General features: G+C 41.7%; 2 protein-coding genes and 1 pseudogene across 2 annotated transcripts in view; 1 reads left to right on the top strand and 2 right to left on the bottom strand.

The window, feature by feature from the left end:
- Positions 1-4,233, bottom strand: part of lman2la (lectin, mannose-binding 2-like a) — an 8,218-nt gene extending 3,985 nt beyond the window's left edge. Inside the window, exons 1-7 of the mRNA XM_016555062.1 lie at positions 3,982-4,233; positions 3,210-3,328; positions 2,869-2,986; positions 2,690-2,772; positions 2,027-2,059; positions 1,757-1,918; positions 1,573-1,687 (exon numbers count right to left, since the gene is read on the bottom strand). Coding sequence (XP_016410548.1) covers positions 1,573-1,687; positions 1,757-1,918; positions 2,027-2,059; positions 2,690-2,772; positions 2,869-2,986; positions 3,210-3,328; positions 3,982-4,099 — 748 coding nt within the window. The 5' untranslated portion in view covers positions 4,100-4,233. The remainder of the gene's footprint in view (positions 1-1,572; positions 1,688-1,756; positions 1,919-2,026; positions 2,060-2,689; positions 2,773-2,868; positions 2,987-3,209; positions 3,329-3,981) is intronic.
- An 852-nt stretch (positions 4,234-5,085) lies between these two features.
- Positions 5,086-8,418, top strand: mtfp1 (mitochondrial fission process 1). Its single transcript, XM_016555061.1, has 4 exons — positions 5,086-5,294; positions 7,277-7,404; positions 7,488-7,720; positions 7,839-8,418. Exons 1-4 carry the CDS (start codon positions 5,225-5,227, stop codon positions 7,903-7,905), a joined length of 498 nt encoding a protein of 165 aa, XP_016410547.1. The 5' UTR covers positions 5,086-5,224; the 3' UTR covers positions 7,906-8,418.
- A 2,650-nt stretch (positions 8,419-11,068) lies between these two features.
- On the bottom strand, positions 11,069-19,468 carry LOC107742166 (uncharacterized protein K02A2.6-like; annotated as a pseudogene).
- Between the last annotated feature and the right edge of the window lie 207 nt (positions 19,469-19,675).

Below are 19,675 nucleotides of genomic sequence, written 5' to 3'. Positions count from 1 at the left end.
CCCCCTTATGAACAACACATTTTCGTACACGATAAAAGCTCCTTGTGGTTTCTCGGTTTGGCCAATTTAAGCATCCGTAAACAACGCAAAACACTGGCATTTGGAGTTTCTGCTAGTGACTCCTATGGAGAGAAAAATCACTTCCTGCCCTCCAGCTGCATTTCGCGCGTCATCAGTGACGTCATGTGCAAACAACCTATTGAACGCTAGAATGAGATGCTCTAGTAAATACACATGGCTACGTCATAAATGTGTCCGCCCCCGCTGTTATGGCACAAAAATAATATTATAATTATAATTTGAGGAATACTTTATATTGGGAAAAGGGCCGGTAAGCGATTAAATTTTTTTAATCGAATTAATTACATGATGTGGCGATTAATTAATCAAATTAATCGCACATCAAATTTGGCTGAGAAATCACTCCCAAAAGATACTTTAAAGTCATTGTTGTGTAAAGCATCAAACTGGCATTTCAAAAAGTAGCTTCAGCAAGAAATATTTTGATAAAATGTATTACATATACTCTTTTGGACTATGAGGGTGAGTAAATGATGACACAATTGTCATTTTTGGGCATTTTTGCCCCATATCCTGAATTTTAGGGACATTCTAACAACGTTCTCTAGGCTCCATCACTAATGGCGCTTTTCCACTGCATGGTACGGCACGGTACGGTTCACTTTTGGGGGGTTTTCCACTGGGTACAGTACCTGGTACTTTTTTTTTGTTTTTTTTGAGGTTCCAAGTGAACCGTACCGTTACCCAAACGTGACGTGTAAACTGCTGATCACAGATTGGCCAGAAAGAATCATCACTACCTGCGTCACCGAACTTGTGCCACAAACACAACAGAACCGCTAGATTTAAATCAGCACAGCCAGTGAAGGATCGAACGCAACTGTTTTTAACGAGCGCACCTTTTTTAAGAACCAAAAAGTGGCTGTTTCGTTGTCTGTTGAGGAAGTACAGACGTTCCTCCGTTGATAGCATAGGAGCGGATCCAGCGAGAGCTTGATGGGGCGACGCGGAATGAAACAGTTTTTCAGGAGTCGCGGCAAACCATTGGCCATAGGCGCGTTGGATTTGAAGCGGCGCTGCACAGACCGATCGGTGTATGGCATCAAAGTACCGCGAGAGCGTATAGAGAGCAGACGACTCTGCATGCTTTTGAATCGCTCTCGCGGTACTTTGATGCCATACACCGATCGCTCTGTGTAGCCGCAGTGGAAAAGCGCCAAAAGTGAGTTGTTGCCCTTCCTCATATTTGTCATCAATCAACTGTATGAAATGTCAGATGACCCATATAGGTCTGGGGCAGGGCAAGTGCGTTAAATGCGTTAATAATTTTAACGCATTATTTTTCACCGTAATTAATTAATCTAATTAACGCGTTAAATTACCAGCCCTAATTGGGAATTTTTATGTTAACTGACTTTGTTAACTGAAGCATAACAGTGCCCCACTGGTCAAATCATGTTATTGCAGGTCCTTACGTTACACCATATGACTATTCAAGAACAAAACTATTTGCTTATAATGTTGACTAATTGTTTCGGTGGTGCTTGTCACCTGACAGATCTCCAGTAATGGCCGAAATGCCAAAGTAGAAGCCCTGCGGCAGATGCACGCCAGGAACATCCAGACAGTCTCTCCACTCGTGCTGCCCGTCGATGTCAAGCATGATCTGCACCAAACACACACGTCAGTGTGACATCAGGAAGGACAGTCTGCATCTATGGCAGGTGTCCCTCACCGTGAGTCTGCGCCGGACATATCTGATGAACAGGAAGGTGTCGTGCTTCAGGTTGCGCACCATGGCGTTACAGCCGCCCAGTTCTGTGGGCCGCCCATCCCGCTCGTGATCGTAGCTTATGGTGCCATTGCCCACCATGGCCAACACGTACGGGAATATCCTCTGATGACAAGCAGAAGAGACGACAGCAGAATGAACTCAGCATGTGATCCACTACTAGTCAACACAGACCCACTAATGATAGCCAGTGAATTAGTGAGCGGTTGTTACCTGTGTGCGGGGCGTGTATCTCTTCCTCTGGGCCTAAAAACAGACACATACAATCACATGAAAAACACAAACGGAACAGGCACATATGAAAACATGCGTGTGTCAGCAACAGTTCTGAATTACTGATTTACACTGTGGTTAAACTGTCCTGGTTGGATTGACTAGGGAAGTGTTCACCGTAATCAGACACATAAACCTCTGTTGATCAGAATACAGTGTACAGGAATGAGGGAAACATTATGAGTGGAGATGTAAACGTCAACATGTTCTCTTGAATCAGGTTTGAAATGCAAACAAAAAATACAAACACGCTGTGTGTGATTCATCAGATCTCATCGTGAACCACGTCTGAAGATACTGTGCTGCTATAAACCATCTCTTCATGTAAGAGACGAACTGAATGATGGTCAGATCTCTGTGTGAACCGTATCAGACTCCTTCATACACAAATATCACCGCATTATTACAATTAATAACTCAATGAATCTTTGGATATGTAAACTGATATTTCCTTCTGGAACACAACAGCAAATAGTATAAATCACTGTTTAACAACAGATGTGTTTGTGAAGCAAAAAATGTGCAAAAGGCTTTTTCTAAGTCCTGTAGACAGATACATACTGTAATGTCATTGATCGTGCTGGCAGTGTTTGATTTCTGTACCTCCAGGAGTTTCTCCTCGTTGGGGTAGGTGTCCACAAACATGCCAAGTCCTGTGAAGAAATCCCTGTTTCCAAACACCGGACCTGCAGACAGGTGAGGGATAATCTACAGTCATTAGCAAACAAACCATGACTGGAGATCAGTCTCGACTCAATGAAATGAGCATCTGCAGCTCTGACCTTTCTGCATGCGCTCTTTGGTGTACCAGATGGCCAGACCGTCACCGTTCAGATTCTTCTTCCCCTGACCGTGAATCTTAAAATGAACCTGTAGTTCCCAGTCCCTCAGATGACACGGCTACACACACACACACACAACCATACAAATACACACACAGTGTCTAGTCATGAACCAATGAACCATTTCCTCTGGTTTTAGGACTAGTTAATGGTTAGGGGTTGGTTAGAATTATGATTATATTTGTTTAATAAGAAAGTCACTACGAAGACACTAATCCTTCTTGGCTGAATGGTGTGAATGGCAGCTGTAGTAAGCACACTAGTAAGTGATGATGACTTACTAGTCGACTCCATAAGGCTCCCTGTTTGCTCTGCTGGTCTGGAGTGAGACGCACGTAATCGGTGGTGACCAGAGCGTCTCCCATCAGCTCCCAGTGAGATGAACCCGACACACCGATACCTGCAACACACACACATCATAAAATACACAACACACACATTTTAGGTTTTCGTGTTTTATGGGTTAATTCCATAGGTGTAATGGTTTTCCTACTGTACAAACTGTATATTCTATCCCCTTACTCTAACCCTAGCCCAAAACCATTTTCAAAATCTTCATTCTGTGTGGTTTATAACCTGTTTTCCTCATGGGGACCAAAAAAATGTCACCACAAGGTAGAAATTTACTGATATTACTATCCTTGTGGGTATATTTGGTCCCCATAACGTAGGGAAAACCAGGAACATACACTCTCTGCTCTCTCTCTCTCTCTCTCTCTCTCTCTCACACACACACACACACACAACTAGCCGCGCACACACAATCTAATGCAGCAGCCACAACGACATGACATTAAACACGCAAACAGCTTTCATTCCTGTGTCAGACACTCTCTCTCTCTCTCTCTCTCTCACACACACACACACACACAACTAGCCGCGCACGCACAATCTAATGCAGCAGCAACAAAGACATGACATTAAACACGCAAACAGCTTTCATCCTGTGTCAGACTGATAATGTATATCATATACGTATAATTATTATGATGATAAGAGGTAAATGAGAGAGTCGCGAGAATGATGAATTTATAATGCATTTGTGTCTCTTACCCTGGTAAGGCTTGGACAGTGAATACTCTCTCTTTAAAAACTCTTCCATTTCATGACCGTCATCACATAAACTAACACTGAACGCTGCAAATAAAATCAACGATGATCTAGAAATCATGATTTAACAGTTAATTCAAAGCTTTTTAAACGCGTCCACTGAAATCACGCTAGCCTAGCGGCCATCGAGTCCCACTATCGGTCAATGCTACCACCCGATTGGCTGCTGCTGTTACACGGCGCGCATCTACTGGCTCTCTCACCTGTCAATCAAACATCAGCCCTCCCACACATCAGCAAACGGGACCGAAGATTAATGATCACAAAAGCTTTGCGATTTGCTAAAACAGCAACGTAAGGTTTAAAGTAAGTAGTTACTCTCCACATTTATTAACCTTTATAGACCGCGGAATTTGCCCTCTTTTTATTAATTTTATATAATTGTTTTACTTTATGTGCATGCCTCATACTTTAGAAAATGTGAGAGAATGCGCAAACCAAATCTACAATACAGTAATTCACTACTAATGTATTATTATTATTATTAGAGTCGCCTTACTTCCGGAGTATATTACGTAAGAACTGATTTAGGGACTATCGTAAAACGACACTGATAATACTCACGACTCACGAGGAAACGGACATCAGCGCCAAACAAAAGGTCATATTGTCAGTTATCTTAAAGGGATAGTTCACCCAAAAATGAAAATTCTGTCATTAATAAGGTTCAGAAAGCTCTCGGATTTCATGAAAAAATATCTTAATTTGTGTTCCGAAGATGGGCAACGGTCTTACGGATTAGGAGGTGAATTATCCCTTTAACAAAACAGTGAAGGAAAATGGTTGCTTTATCAAACTTCACACTTTAAAATACACAACTTTATGTCAAGTCAATGAAACGGACATATTATCAAGTGACTGGTGATTGTTTTTTTGATGATTCTAGAATGTGGAGATTTTACACTCATCAATCTGGATTTAAACCCCCATTAACAGAAATAGTAAATGAACTTTTGAGTGCCAATCACAACTGAGGTTTTAAATGAAGCACAAACATCAGATGAGGTAAAATCAGAATCCTGTGATGTGAAGTATGTAAGAGAGTGTGATTTGTAGACGGTCCCTTAGCTCAGCTACAGTATGGCGCTTCTGACTGTGTGTGAACATCGGAGCTCAACATACAACATCTGATCTGATCTCAGATCTGCATCAGATATCAAACACAAACACACACACACGGGTCAGGATGGAGCACACGCCCGAGAAACACAGCAAAGAAGTGGATATTTATCGGGACACATGGGTGAGATTTCTAGGTGAGTCAAAGACACGCATATGACCTCCAGGACTTGGTTACCTTTGTGTGTGTGTGTGTACAGGGTTTTCTATACTGGTGGGGACTTGAACCTGAATACGCACCAACTCATGGGACTAAATTGAGGTCCATGCACAAAGTTTTCTGTGAGGGGTAGGTTTAGGTGTAGTGCGATAGAAAATACAGTTTGTACAGTATAAAAACCATTATGCCTATGGAGAGTCCCCACAAGGATAGTCAACCAGACGTGTGTGTGTGTGTGTGTCTGATCGATCTGGTCTTTCATGTCACTGTCACACTGATCCACTGCTGCTGCTGTTTCAGTCAGTATTGTGTACTAGCCTTATTACAGCTTATTCATGGTCTAATACAGGAATTAAACTTAAGTGTTGATGTTGTCTAGGCTTTATGTGTCCTGCATCAGGGTGAGATTCACACACATTCTCTCTCTCTCTCTCTCTCTATCTCTCTCTCTCTCTCTCTCTCACACACACACACACACACACACACAGAGTCACACTCACCCTCACACACATACTGAAGACACAGTCATATTGTTACAGTGAGTAATTATTACAGTGTCCAGTGCACTGCATACACTTCAGTTCATCTTCTGTGTGTCACTTCATCCACACAAAACACTTTCATATACAACATAAGAAACAGACATTTCAGACACGTTTATTTTCTCCTATATGCAATAGTTATATATGAGATATCGGCACTTATGAGGCGCCTCTCAGTCAAAGGGACCAGAACTAACATGCATACTCGATACAAAAGTCTTTCTATAATCTGGATTTGTACAATTTGCAAGATTTTGTTGTAGTTTTTCACTGTACGTACTAGTAAAAGTACCCAAACAAACTAGCAGAAAACATCAGCATGCAAACAGCTCATAACAACAAACCCTGCAGATATTTTGGAAAACCTATTTTGTACAAAATTCTAGTATTTATTTCCATTGTTGACCTTTTTAAATATGTTCTAGCACATTAATATTGCACAGTCATGTCCGTTTTAAAGACAAATAGTCTTTTAAATATAATATTAACAGATTTATGTGCTGGATGAAACTTAAGCTACAGTCGGGTTTGGACTTCAGTCTCAATAAAGTGTTTACATCACATTTTAAAAGACACATTATTGCTTTAGTCTGACTGAAATCTTTTACATTTTTTTTTTTTTACATCTGCTAGGACACATTTCTCAATAGTTAGCTCGCTTTTTCTAAACTCTTCCCACAGTTCTCCTAACCAACTTTCAGTTTGACACAACAGTTCATTTCGCGTTCAAAATGCACTAAAAACACTTTATTTGATCTCAAATCAACTCATTCATCATAACACTAGTGAAGATTTTCACCCAAAAACACTCTTTATCACTCATGAAACAGTGACATAAAAACTCTTTAAGGACAGGCAGAATTACACAATGATTTCCTCTGTAAATTATCTTCATAAAACAATATAAAATGACTCTCTCTACAGTTCAGATTGACTGCAGTAAATGTTTCACGTTTTCATTACAGCACAACATGATTCCTGAGTTGCCCCTTTTTAATAAATGATAATGAGATTGAAAGACCAACACTGTGTATGAGTTCATTTATATCTGATGGTTTTGATAGTATTTCATTTCATATTTTAGATTTGGAATATATCTCAGTATGGTATTACTGTAGAAAGGTAGCACATTTCTTATTCAGTTCTGCATAATGCAGTTTTGTAGAGCTTGTAATCTTGCAAATTGTCCTGTAGGTCCATTGAGTTTTGCTGGTGTTTGTGTTTGAGTGAGAAAAGAGTTCATGTCATTTAAAGCTGTAGTCATTGACTGTATTTTGTGTCAAAGCAATGATAAACGATCCACAGTTGATCCACACAGATGCTGCTGAGTTTAGTCCATCAGCTCTGTGTGATTGATAAGAGGGTTTGAAGTTTAACATCATTAATGTAAGTGTGTGTCTGACATGTGCATCCGCAGGCTATGCTAACGAGGTGGGCGAGGCGTTTCGCGCATTGGTGCCGGTCAGTGCGGTGTGGGCCAGTTACGCCGTGGCCACTGCATACGTGTCTGCTGATGCGCTGGACAAAGGCAGGAAAGCAGCTGCGGTGAGTCTGGATCAGTCTGAATCAGTCAGTCTGTCATCTTCTCGTCTGCTCTTCATGATGGTTCGGCTGGTTTGTGTCTGCAGGCTCACGCTGAGGATCATGGAAAGGCGGGGCGGGTGGCCGTCGCTGTGGTCGACACGTTCGTCTGGCAGGCTTTGGCTTCAGTGGCCATTCCTGGATTCACAATCAACCGCGTTTGTGCCACGTCGCTCTTCCTGCTGGGAAAAACCACACGCTGGCCACTTCCTGTGCGCAAGTGGACCACGACCGCCATCGGCCTCTCCACCATCCCATTCATCATCACACCCATCGACAGGTGAGAAAGTATGTGTGTGTGTGCGTGAGAGTGTGTAAGTGAGTGTGTGTGAATCTCTCTCTGTGTGTGTGTGTGTGATGTCCCAGTGTTTTAAGTCAGTCTGTTTGTTCTTCATCAGGTCGGTGGATTTCCTGTTGGACTCCAGCCTTCGGAAACTCTACGTTGAAGGAGAAAAACATGAATGAGCCTTGTCACGACACTGACCTCTGACCCCTGATCCCTCCAGCCAGCACGAGCGCCAGTCTGTGATCAGCAGCAGAAATGTGTCTGACATTGACGTTATTACTGGCATTTCAGATGAACCGTGCCTCTCAAAGACCTTCATTTGCATGCGTCTCACTTGATAATGGTTTTTATCTGTGCGGTTGTTTGTTTTCAAATGTTTACTTCATCTCTTTTGTCACATTATTGCATGATTTTATTACAGCTATTTAAAGTCAGTATGTTTCTGGTGAACGGTTGAAGAATCCAGTACTGTATGTTTCCAAACTGTAGAAATGAAACTAGTGAAGGCTGAGTTTCTAAATACTGTAATATCAAATCAATCTGAAGTGTTTCTGATTATCTGTCATTCATGTTTAATCTCATGGTAAAGGGATTAAGTGTGTTTCTGATGAAACTATGCAAGTTCAGTTCTGAATGTTCTGCAGGAGCACAACAAGTAGCATTAAACAAATATTTTTAATCAAATGTCTGTTTATTTGTCATTCCGACTCCAGCCTGATTCAGAAAGGTGTTTCCTTCATAAGACCAAAAGCATTTTTAGTTTCTTTCAGTTGTTTGTTTATTCAGTTATGTTAATGTTTTTGTTTTAGGAACATGGCTCAAAACTGAGGAGGAAGTTTACTGTGTTTACAGTGGGTTTTGTGGTAAAACCTTGTTTCATTTCCTTGCTACAGATTAGATCATGCAGGGATCATGTTTGTGACCGATCTTAATAGAGACACCAACATCTATATATAATAAAAACTAGTGGTTCAACGGATCACAAATCTCACGGTTCGGATCATTTTTCAGATCAGCAAGAAAAAAAAAATCTATGTATCTTTGCTTTCCATAAGTACGATACCACAGCAAAAACTCTTTTATCCTAAGAAAGTTCAAACATTATTAAAGGGGTCATATGATGCGATTTCAATTTTTCCTTCTCTTGGTGCATAAAGATGTCACGTGATGAACGAACGACTCGAAAAACCCGAAGACTCGAAACAGGTGAACTACTTGACTAATTCCAGTACAGAACCTATAGGATGTTGCGCATGCGCGACTGAACGAATCACTCCCCGAGGCGACTCGTTGTTCTCGAGTCACATTAAAGATTTGTTCGAAATGAACGAATCGTTCAAGAACGACCCAACACTATTGAGAACGTAAATCCCAACAGTGGTGTCTTCATTGGCCTCATTGATGCAGGCTTCATTCATGCCCTGCACAAAACAAACAAATGTAGGTAAATGTATGCAAATAAATCCTATTAACAAAGGCCTACTGAGAATAATCTAAAACAAAATAAAAAAAATAAAAAAAACCTGTTTTTAATTATTTCTGATGTTGAAGATTTATTTGGAATGACAAAATTTATAATGCAATTGTATATTATGAATTATGTATTAGTCACAAAAATAAAGATTTAGGGCTTTAACAGCAATACAAAAGTAAATTAAAATACCCATATAAAGCTTGAGTGTGTGCGCAAAGATGAACCTATAAATTTTTTTTTTTTTATAATCAGTCAATAATTGAAAGACAACATACAAATTCACAACGTAAAGATGAACAGACTTGGTTTAATGTTTTGTCAATGGCAATGAAAACGCAAAACAAAACGAAAACAGACTAAATCTAATGTTCAGAACACTGCTTCATTTTTTTATTATTATTGTGAGAGACGGCGAATAAGCCAAATTAGCCAACTGACATGATAACAGGGCTTTTCCACTGGATGCATCCAAAAAGGCCCAGTTGTCCGTCGAGGTTATCTTTCTCTCGTAGCAGAAGCGTTTTGTGTAGTCGAGTCTGACTGGTTGTTAATAATCGATTCAATAACAAGTTGAAACCGACGTGACTGCCGCTAACAGAAAGACTATATTGTAAATTAAGTATTTTATATTATATTTATTTTCAATATATTATAAATATTTTATCCGTGAAGAGATACGCTAGTGAAAGCCGGGTGCAGGAGCACCGCCTTTCACCGTCTCTACACCGCCTGCAGCGAAATCGCCTGCGTTTTGCCTCTCTCTCTAAATATATCTAATTGAAAATGAGCTAGAAAAAAATTAGCTAACATGAGACACTCGTGACTGGCGCGTCCCGTGTGGAAGGGCAATTCACACTGCCAGCAAAACTTCAATGTACAGACAAACTGTAGAAAATAAACACAACATTTACTTTTATGAAAAATACCTCCTTTTAAAAAGGCCTACTGACTGTTGGCCACCGGTTGGTGACGCTTAATGATAAACTAGTAGAGTGTTAAAGTGTTGGAAATTGACCATTGTAATTGTTATTGTAATAACTTGAGGAGGCATGAGATCTGTTCAAGATTGCATTTACTCAGCGGAATGCATCAACCAGCAGTACACTCATTTACATCACAGGTGGAGTCAATTTACACATGCACTAAGTTCTTCTCTGCTGCTTTTTAGAGATGGTCCTCACTGCAGAACACAAGATCCAGGGGGTGAGGTTGGATCCAGATCCAAGTCCTCCCCCCTTATATATACCTAAACCTACCCGTCTCCACCCCCTGATCCCTAAACCCACCCATCTCCACCCCCTAGATGTGGATCCAACCCCGCCCCCTGGATCTGTGAGGGGCTACTGGCTTTTTAAGCAAATACCAACAGCATTAGCCTGCCTTCTACAGGTCATCACAACAACTGACACTTCATTGACACTCTACAACATCCCTTTCCCCCCCAAGCTTACATAATAATCACAATGCTATTTCTCTCTAGCATCTAGCATCACAATTACATAGGTCAAAAAATAGCCTCACAGTTAACAATTCACTTTTTCTTTCTTTTTACAATCGTCAATTCACATTCAATATTTTTTTTCACATTTTCCCCCCTTTTTTCAGTCTTCAATTCACATTAAATATGACTTCAGTTCATAATCTTTCAAATGAGTAGGCAACTTCCTGGTTCTTTGTGACCATCTCATAATTACAACAGGACTAGCAGCACTGTTCATTTCAGTGATTATCTACGAATGTTGAGAGGAATCCCCAGATACTTCAGAGGTATTAGTTTTACTAGAAATGTCCTCAGTCCCTGTTCCCTCAGTCTCTTTAGCAACTACAGGTGTTGAGTTTTCAGGAATGTCGAAATCAGGGAACAGTGTTTACAAGCAATTTCTGTCGGGCATGAATTTGATCCACATGCCGTCGAACCACTCGCCCAGCATTACTTTATAAGAAAGTGGTCCAGTCACAGTCGCTATATGCCCCGGAATCCATTTCGGTCCATAAGTAAAGTTCCGAGTAAGTACTGGATCTCCAACACAAAAACTCCGTTCACGGGCCTTTTTATCATGATAGATTTTTTACTTTTGTTGTTGTTCATGAATCTTCCTTGTCAAATCAGGATGTATAAAGTCCATTGAACAGTGTAATTTCCGTCCATACAACATTTCTGCTGGAGAGAGCCCTGTGGTGGTCTGGGGAGTGATCCTCGAGACAATTTAGTTGCAATTGTTCCATCAACACTTTTTTTTGGCATGGTTTTAACAAGTTGGACAGCCCGTTCCACTAAACCATTACTAGAAGCATGGTAAGGTGCAGAAGTAACATGCCGTACTCTTTGAATTCGGCAATAATGAAGCAAGTACCATTATCTGATACAATCAGTTCGGGTAATCCATGGTTACTGAAGCTATTCCGCAAACATTCAATAGTGGAAGCAGATGTGGCTGAATTCACTGGATACACGTCCATCCATTTTGAATGTGCATCAATCAAAACAAAAAACATTTTTCCCATGAACAGTCCTGCATAATCCACATACAATCGTTGCCATGGTTTATCTGGCCAATTCCAAGGATGCAGTGGGGCAACAGCTGGAACATTTCTATGCTCTTGGCACGTACAACGGGTTTTAACCAGCCTTTCCACATCCTGATCTAACTTGGGTCACCACACATAACTTCTGGCCAAAGCTTTCATCCTAGACACTCCTGGGTGGCACTTATGAAATTGTTTCAGAACTTCTGGTCTACCCACATTGGGAATGATTACTCAGGGCCCCCCAAAGAACATAACCATCCTGTACACTTAATTCATCTTTCCTTAATGTGAATGGGTCAAACTCAGTTCCTGTTAATTCATGCAAACATCCGCGTTGCACTGTTTCTCTCACCCGAGATAATACTGGATCTTTTCTTGTCCACTCCCTCACCTGTTCTGCTGTGATCAGGGTAATATCAGCATTCTCCAGCATTAGAACTCTTTCCTCCTGCTCGGCGGAAGATTCCATTGGCAATGGTAGCCGACTTAGAGCATCTGCGTTGCCATGATCTTTGTCAGCCTTGTAGATGATGTTGTATTCGTATGCTCTCAGGGTCACAACCCATCGCTGGATTCTAGGAGATAACATTTGGGGAACAGCTTTTAACTCGTTAAATAAAGACAACAAGGGTTTATGGTCAGTAACGATTGTAAATTTTCGACCATACAAATACTTATGGAAACGCTGTAAGCCAAAAATTACAGCCAACCCTTCTTTGTCCAACTGCGAATAATTCCGCTCAGCTTGATTCAATGTTCGTGACATAAATCCTATGTGTCTTTCACTTCCATCAGGCATTTTATGCGAAAGAACTGCACCTAAGCCATAAGGAGAAGCATCACATGAGGTTTCAGAGAATGAGCTGTTTTGAAAAGAGGCCTTAGTTTACCAGGATAAAATAGGTTAGGTGCACATACTTACCTGTAAGAGAATACAGGTTTAGGGTAGAGTGTCTGGACAGAATTGTCTTGAGATGTTTGTGATGAGAAGCTTTGGTTATAAGAGTGAGAAATAGTGTCTATTCCTCTTGAAGAGTATAACTAGAGACAGATATGCAAAAAATAAAAAATAAAGAAAAGCCATAATAAACGCTATTTGTGTGGTTATTAGTAGTTTAATGTAAAATAAAAAATGTTAAGCTTTCATTGCATACTACACTATGTTAAACAAAAGTGAGTCTTTGTTATTTGTCAGTCATGTGACACTGAAGATGGCTGCTGAAAATTCTGCTTTGCCATCACAAGAATAAATTACATTAAAAAAATATTTCTAAATAGAAAACACATTTTAAACACATAATAATATTTCACAATATTACAGTTTTTGCTGAATTTTTGATTTGGTGAGATAAGAGACTTCTTATAAACATTAAAAATCAACTAACTGTTCAAAAACTGTTGACTGGTAGGTTATATAGATTACAGAAATGTTATATTGTAATGTTTATATAGGTTATATATATATATATATATTTCTGTCCCCCTCACTTCTGAAATGATGGCTACGCCCCTGCTTCTGGGGGTCATAATGGACCAGAACTTGTACGGAGTGAATCATTTTTTTAGACTGAGCAAAAGCAGCTTCTTGTTCCCCGCCCCAGTTCCATTTTGCATCTTTTCGTAGCAACTTGTGCACAGAGGCTAAAACAGTAGACAGGTTGGGCAAGAACTTATTGTAATAATTTAAAAGTCCTAAATAAGACTTCCATTCTGTCACATTCTTTGGTGAGGGAGCATTTTGAATAGCCGTCACCTTCTCTGGTGCGGGATGGAGGCCTGTCTCATCCACTTTATGACCCAAGAACATTACCTCTTTTTCCATGAAGGTACATTTACTCCGTTTCAACCTCAGCCCTGCTTCCTGCAATCTATCCAATACTCTAGCAAGAGTTTGGAGATGATCTTCATCATTATGACTGGTTACCAGGATATCATCAAGGAAAACTGCCACATGCGGAAGACCTTGCAGTACCTCCTCAATGGTCCGTTGGAAGATGGCGGGGCTAGAAGAGACTCCAAAAAGTAAAACACAGTAAGTAAACAGCCCTTTGTAACGGTATTTATATATTCACGGTAACATATTTCCTGGACTCTGCATCTAATGCAATCTGATGATCAGCATGGCTCATATCCAATTTTGTGAACTTCTGTCCACCCGACAAAGTTGCAAACAAATCCTATATCCGAGGAATGGGGTACTGTTCCAACTTTGAAACTCTGTTTACCATTAGCTTGTAGTCCCCACATAGACGTACGGTATTATCAGGTACTACAGGTGCAGCCCATTCAGGGTGCTTAACAGGTTCTATAATGTGTTCTCTTTACAGGCGTTCTATTTCAACTTCAACCTTTGCCTTCATTGCATAAGGGACCGGTCGGGCTTTGAAAAACCTTGGGACTGCTTCCTTATCTACATAAAAACAATTCTTCATGTTGGCTAAGGACTTCAGGCAAAGTTAAATTGTTCACCCCTTGCATCCTATGTAGGGCCTCCCATTCCATCCCCAATTCCTTAATCCATCCTCTGCCCAATAAATTGGGTCCTGTTCCGGGTACTACCACTACCGTTAACTCCTTCACTGTGCCTTTGTATCGGACTTCTACTTGTGCAGAACCCAACACGGTTAGAGCTTGGCCAGTATAGGTCTTTAAATTCAAAGAACACGTCTTTAATTCAGGAATTTTATCTGTTTCCCACAATTTGACAAAGTATGACCTATTCATTATTGTCACAGCACATCCTGTATCCACTTCAGACTGTGCATTTGACTCATTAACAGCCAATGTGATGGTCCAAACATTACAGCCAACCCTTCTTTGTCCAACTGCGAATAATTCCGCTCAGCTTGATTCAATGTTCGTGACATAAATCCTATGGGTCTTTCATTTCCATCAGGCATCTTATGCGAAAGAACTGCACCTAAGCCATAAGGAGAAGCATCACATGATAAAATCACATCCTTCTGGAGGTCATAATGGACCAGAACTTGTCCGTTGTGAATCATTTTTTTAGACTGAGCAAAAGCAGCCTCTTGTTCCCCAGCCCAGTTCCATTTTACCTCTTTTCGCAGCAACTTGTGCACAGGGGCTAAAACAGTAGACAGGTTGGGCAAGAACTTATTGTAATAATTTAAAAGTCCTAAATAAGCCTTCAATTCTGTCACATTCTTTGGTGAGGGAGCATTTTGAATAGCTGTCATCTTTTCTGGTGCGGGATGGAGGCCTGTGTCATCCACCTTATGACCTAAGAACATGACCTCTTTTTCCATGAAGGAACATTTACTCCTTTTCAACCGCAGTCCTGCTTCCTGCAATCTATCCAATACTCTAGCAAGAGTTTGGAGATGCTCTTCATCATTACGACCGGTTACCAGGATATCATCAAGGAAAACTGCCACATGTGGAAGACCTTGCAGTACCCCCTCAATGGTCCGTTGGAAGATGGCGGGGCTAGAAGAGACTCCAAAAGGTAAAACACGGTAAGTAAACACCCCTTTGTGGGTATTCACTGTGACATATTTCCTGGACTCTGCATCTAATGCAATCTGATGATAAGCATGGCTCATATCCAATTTTGTGAACTTCTGTCCCCCCGACAAAGTTGCAAACAAATCCTCTATCCGAGGAATGGGGTACTGTTCCAACTTTGAAACTCTGTTTACCGTTAGCTTATAGTCCCCACATAGACGTATGGTATTATCAGACTTTAAAACAGGTACTACAGGTGCAGCCCATTCAGAGTGTTTAACAGGTTCTATGATGTGTTCTCTTAACAGGCGTTCTATTTCAACTTCAACCTTTGCCTTCATTGCATAAGGGACCGGTCGGGCTTTGAAAAACCTTGGGACCGCTTCCTTATCTACATAAATCTTCGCTGGTGGACCCTTCAATTCCCCCAACTCCTCTTTAAACAATTCTTCATGTTGGCTAAGGACTTCAGGCAAAGTTAAATTGTTCACCCCTTGCATCCTATGTAGGGCCTCCCATTCCATCCCCAATTCCTTAATCCATCCTCTGCCCAATAACTTGGGTCCTGTTCCGGGTACTACCACTACCGGTAACTCCTTCACTGTGCCTTTGTATCGGACTTCTACTTGTGCAGAACCCAACACGGTTAGAACTTGGCCAGTGTAAGTCTTTAAATTCAAAGAACAAGTCTTTAATTTAGGAATTTTATCTGTTTCCCACAATTTGGCAAAGTTGGACCCATTCATTATTGTCACCCCACATCCTGTATCCACTTCAAACTGTGCATTTGACTCATTAACAACCAATGTGATGGTCAGCGGAGCTACTTTTGGAATTCCTGTTTCTTGCAAACTGTACACTGTAAAAATACCTTCTTCATCAGATGCAGATGCACTTTTTTCATCTCTGCTCACATAATGCATTCTTTGTCCTCCTCTTTTACGTCTTCCTCCCCCTTGGAAGTTGGATTCCCCAAGGGAAGTGTTTGATCTACATACTTTCATTATGTGTCCTTGTTTTCCACATTTATGACATTTCTCAGAAGCAAATCTACATTCATTAGCCAAATGTTGAAAACTTCCGCATCTGTAACATCTACTTTGACCATCATCTTGCTTTACTGATGTTTTATGCACTCTCACTGAAACGGATGTTTCTGGGCGTTGAGCTTGCAAACCTCTCACATCTTTATTGGCTGTTTCCATTGCTTGGGCCATTTTCAATGCCTTCTCAAATGTTAAATCAGTTTCTGCCAATAGTCTACGTTGAATACGGTCATCATTTATGCCACATACCAGTCTATCCCGAAGCATTTCTGTCAGTTTTTCTCCATAATTACAATCATGAGCCAATTTCCTCAATACTGCTACATAATCAAGCACAGTTTCCCCCTCTTCTCTTGATCTTGAATTGAATTTAAATCATTGTACAATTTCACTGGGCTTTGGGTAAATATTTCACAATATTCTTCCCAAGACTGGGACTGACTATCAAATGGTGTGACTGTTCCTACCAGATTGGCCATCTTTTCCAAAGCTCCAACTCATAGAGATCCAGTTTTTTCACCTTTCAAAAAACTCCTTTCATCCTCAAAGTACTCCCCTTTGCTTATCCTCGTCGCCTTGAGGAGGCATGAGATCTGTTCAAGATTGCATTTACTCAGCAGAATGCATCAACCGGCAGTACACTCAATTACATCACAGGTGGAGTAAATTTACACACGCACTAAGTTCTTCTCTGCTGCTTTTTAAGCAAATACCAATAGCCTTAGCCTGCCCTCTACAGGTCATCACAACAACTGACACTTCATTGTCACTCTACAACAGTTATACACTACGAATCGCCTATATTGAAAACAAATATAAAACAATTTGCTGAACTTACTTTTCAGTAAACGTTGTCGTCTGAGATGAGGCGACTGCTGGCTCAGCTACTGAATCTTTCACAGTTTTTGGTGCTCGATTCAATTTCTCCTTTTATGGCAGTTTGTCATCCCTCTCAATTATGCATCTGCTCCGGAGTGCCCCGGTTGTGTCAAAACTCAATTAGATTGATTTCAGTTTTAGATTCAATCAATTTCAATCAACATGAGATAAATGTGTACATACAACACTCAATATGAACAATTGAAATCTACTTGATTAAAGCACGTTCACAACAGAAATATAAATGAATTGTGTTGTACATACATGTTTCATTTTTGTAATTTCAAAGACCTGCTATGTTCATTTTTTTTCAGTGTAGTTTATTTTATTATTCATTATTATGTACATAAATGGACCATGGTGAACATATTTAAACAGGTTTCAACCCTGTTTAGTTTTATGCAGCTGAAAAAGTCTGCTTACAAACGTTACAGCCGCTCGTCGACTATGAGGGGCCGTATAGGCCATAATTATTGAAAAGCCTCTTACAAACAGTGAAACGAAAAACATTGATCGACCTTAGTCAAATTCATTCATACACATTACTGAAGTGAAAAAACATCTTACATTATAGGCTAGTGAAACGAAAAACATTGATCAACCTTAGTGAAATTCATTCATATATAGGCTATTTTCGAATATGGCAACAACAAAAAAATCCTCTCCTAATGTAAATGTATATCCCTATGAATTAATATAGCCTCCTCATCTACAGGATTCAGTGTAAAAGGACATGCTGTTTTTGTCACTTTCAGAGTGTCTGCATGATGAAAATATGTGCAATGAATGAATGTACCTGCACTGCAAAAAATACTTTTCTTACTTAATTAGAGGGAGGAGCCCGAAAGAAACTCTGGCTTTAACGAAGAAAACCTGCTCCCGGCTGGTTAGGTTTACAGTAAAAGTTACCATGGTAACTGACTCTGAGTATAAGTTAGGCCTACCTCTCTATCAGAAACGGGCTTGTACTTACCCTGCTTTCTCAAGTATGACAAACCTTCCATTCTGAAACGGAAAACGCTCTCGGTTACTCATGTAACCACTGAGGCAAGCAGCTCAGATCATAACAGAGGCGCTGACATGCACATGTGCGGCAAGCGACGACACATCTAGGTTATAAAACCTCGCGAAAGTGCTGGGTTACGCCCAGCCTGCCGTCATGCAAATGTCCTGAATAGATATGCCATTTGCCCAGGCCCACGAGGACGCGAGTTCGCGGGTTGAGTGGACAGCAGCGGCCGCGAGCTCACGCCCCCTTGGTGATTTATAAACGCTGCCACTGTCATGCTGTCCGTCCTGATGAGAACGTGACGGTAGAGAATGTCTGGGAGAAAGCACTCGAGCGCTAGGTGTACATAGCACGGAGCTCCAGACAGTTTATGTGCCACAACTTCTCCGTTTCTGACCACGTCCCGAAGGCTGGTCTGCCGTCGCATACGGCTCCCCAGCCCGTGCTCAATGCATCTGTTGTAACAGTCTTTCTCCTGATCACTTGGCCAATAAGAACACCCCGGCGACACAGAGTCATATCGCGCCAAGGGGTCAGCGCATCCCAGCAGTCGCGCGTCACTTTGATGCGCAAGGTGCCCGTGCTTTAGCCAGAGCTGAAGCGGTCGCATATATAGGAGCCCTAGTTTGCACACTTTTGAGGCGGCAGCCATCTGGCCGAGAGTCCTCTGAAAGCATTTCAGCGGGGGAGAGTGCCCTAAATTGAAGACTGCGAGAGAGCTGATCAGCTTTTGTGAGCACTCCTCCGAAAGACACGCTCGCATATTGATTGAATTCAGCTCCACTCCTAAAAAGGAGATGTTCTGGCTCGGTACCAGCATGCTCTTTTGCATATTCACAGTCAGCTCTAAGCTCTGAAGATGAGTGAGGAGTCTGAGCTAGATGTTTAACATACCCCACTTGGTCAGCGCCGTCCACAGAAGACAGTAGGGAGGATCCCGGGTTGTGCACTCGACTGGTGAGCAGCGTGTTCCACGACTTCGTTATCTCATCGTGCACCTCGGGGAAAAAGGGGCCGGGGCTCCGCGGGGTGTCCTTTCGGCCGCGATCCGACTGGAGGTACCACTCGTCCAGACGGCTTCTGGCCGGCTCGGCAGGAGGCGCCCACTCTATACCGAGCTCATCAACTGCCTTGGACAGGACGCTAAGGAGCTCGACATCACTATGATGGAGGTCCCCTGCATCGCTGCCATGGGGCGCAGTGTAATCTAGCGGGCTGTTAGGCCACTCCTCTCTCACAGACGCTGCCACCGAAATGGCATCATCCTCCTCTTCAGCGCCCTCCATGGCACCGAAGGACACCACATCTTGAGCGATGGGGCTGAGAACAGCGGTCATGGAGCGCACTGGAAGGGGACCTGCAGCAGGGGGGTGAGGAGCGTGTGGGCACTGAGCCGGCGCGGGCTCATTCCCTGACCCTGACAGATCCGCATCAGAAGCTCGCGGCACTTTCCTCCTTGGTTCGAAAGAGGCTGCAGAGGAAGAGCGCAGGCAGGGCTAGTTAGGCGAGTTCATCGCCTTGGACGATGGCCACACGGAGCTTGA

The sequence above is a fragment of the Sinocyclocheilus rhinocerous genome, unplaced genomic scaffold (assembly GCF_001515625.1).
Source record: "Sinocyclocheilus rhinocerous isolate Xijiao unplaced genomic scaffold, SAMN03320098_v1.1 scaffold1971, whole genome shotgun sequence".
In the NCBI taxonomy this organism is placed as follows: Eukaryota; Metazoa; Chordata; class Actinopteri; order Cypriniformes; family Cyprinidae; genus Sinocyclocheilus; species Sinocyclocheilus rhinocerous.
Note: the sequence above shows the minus strand (reverse complement) of the source record. Positions and strands in the feature narration are given on the sequence as shown.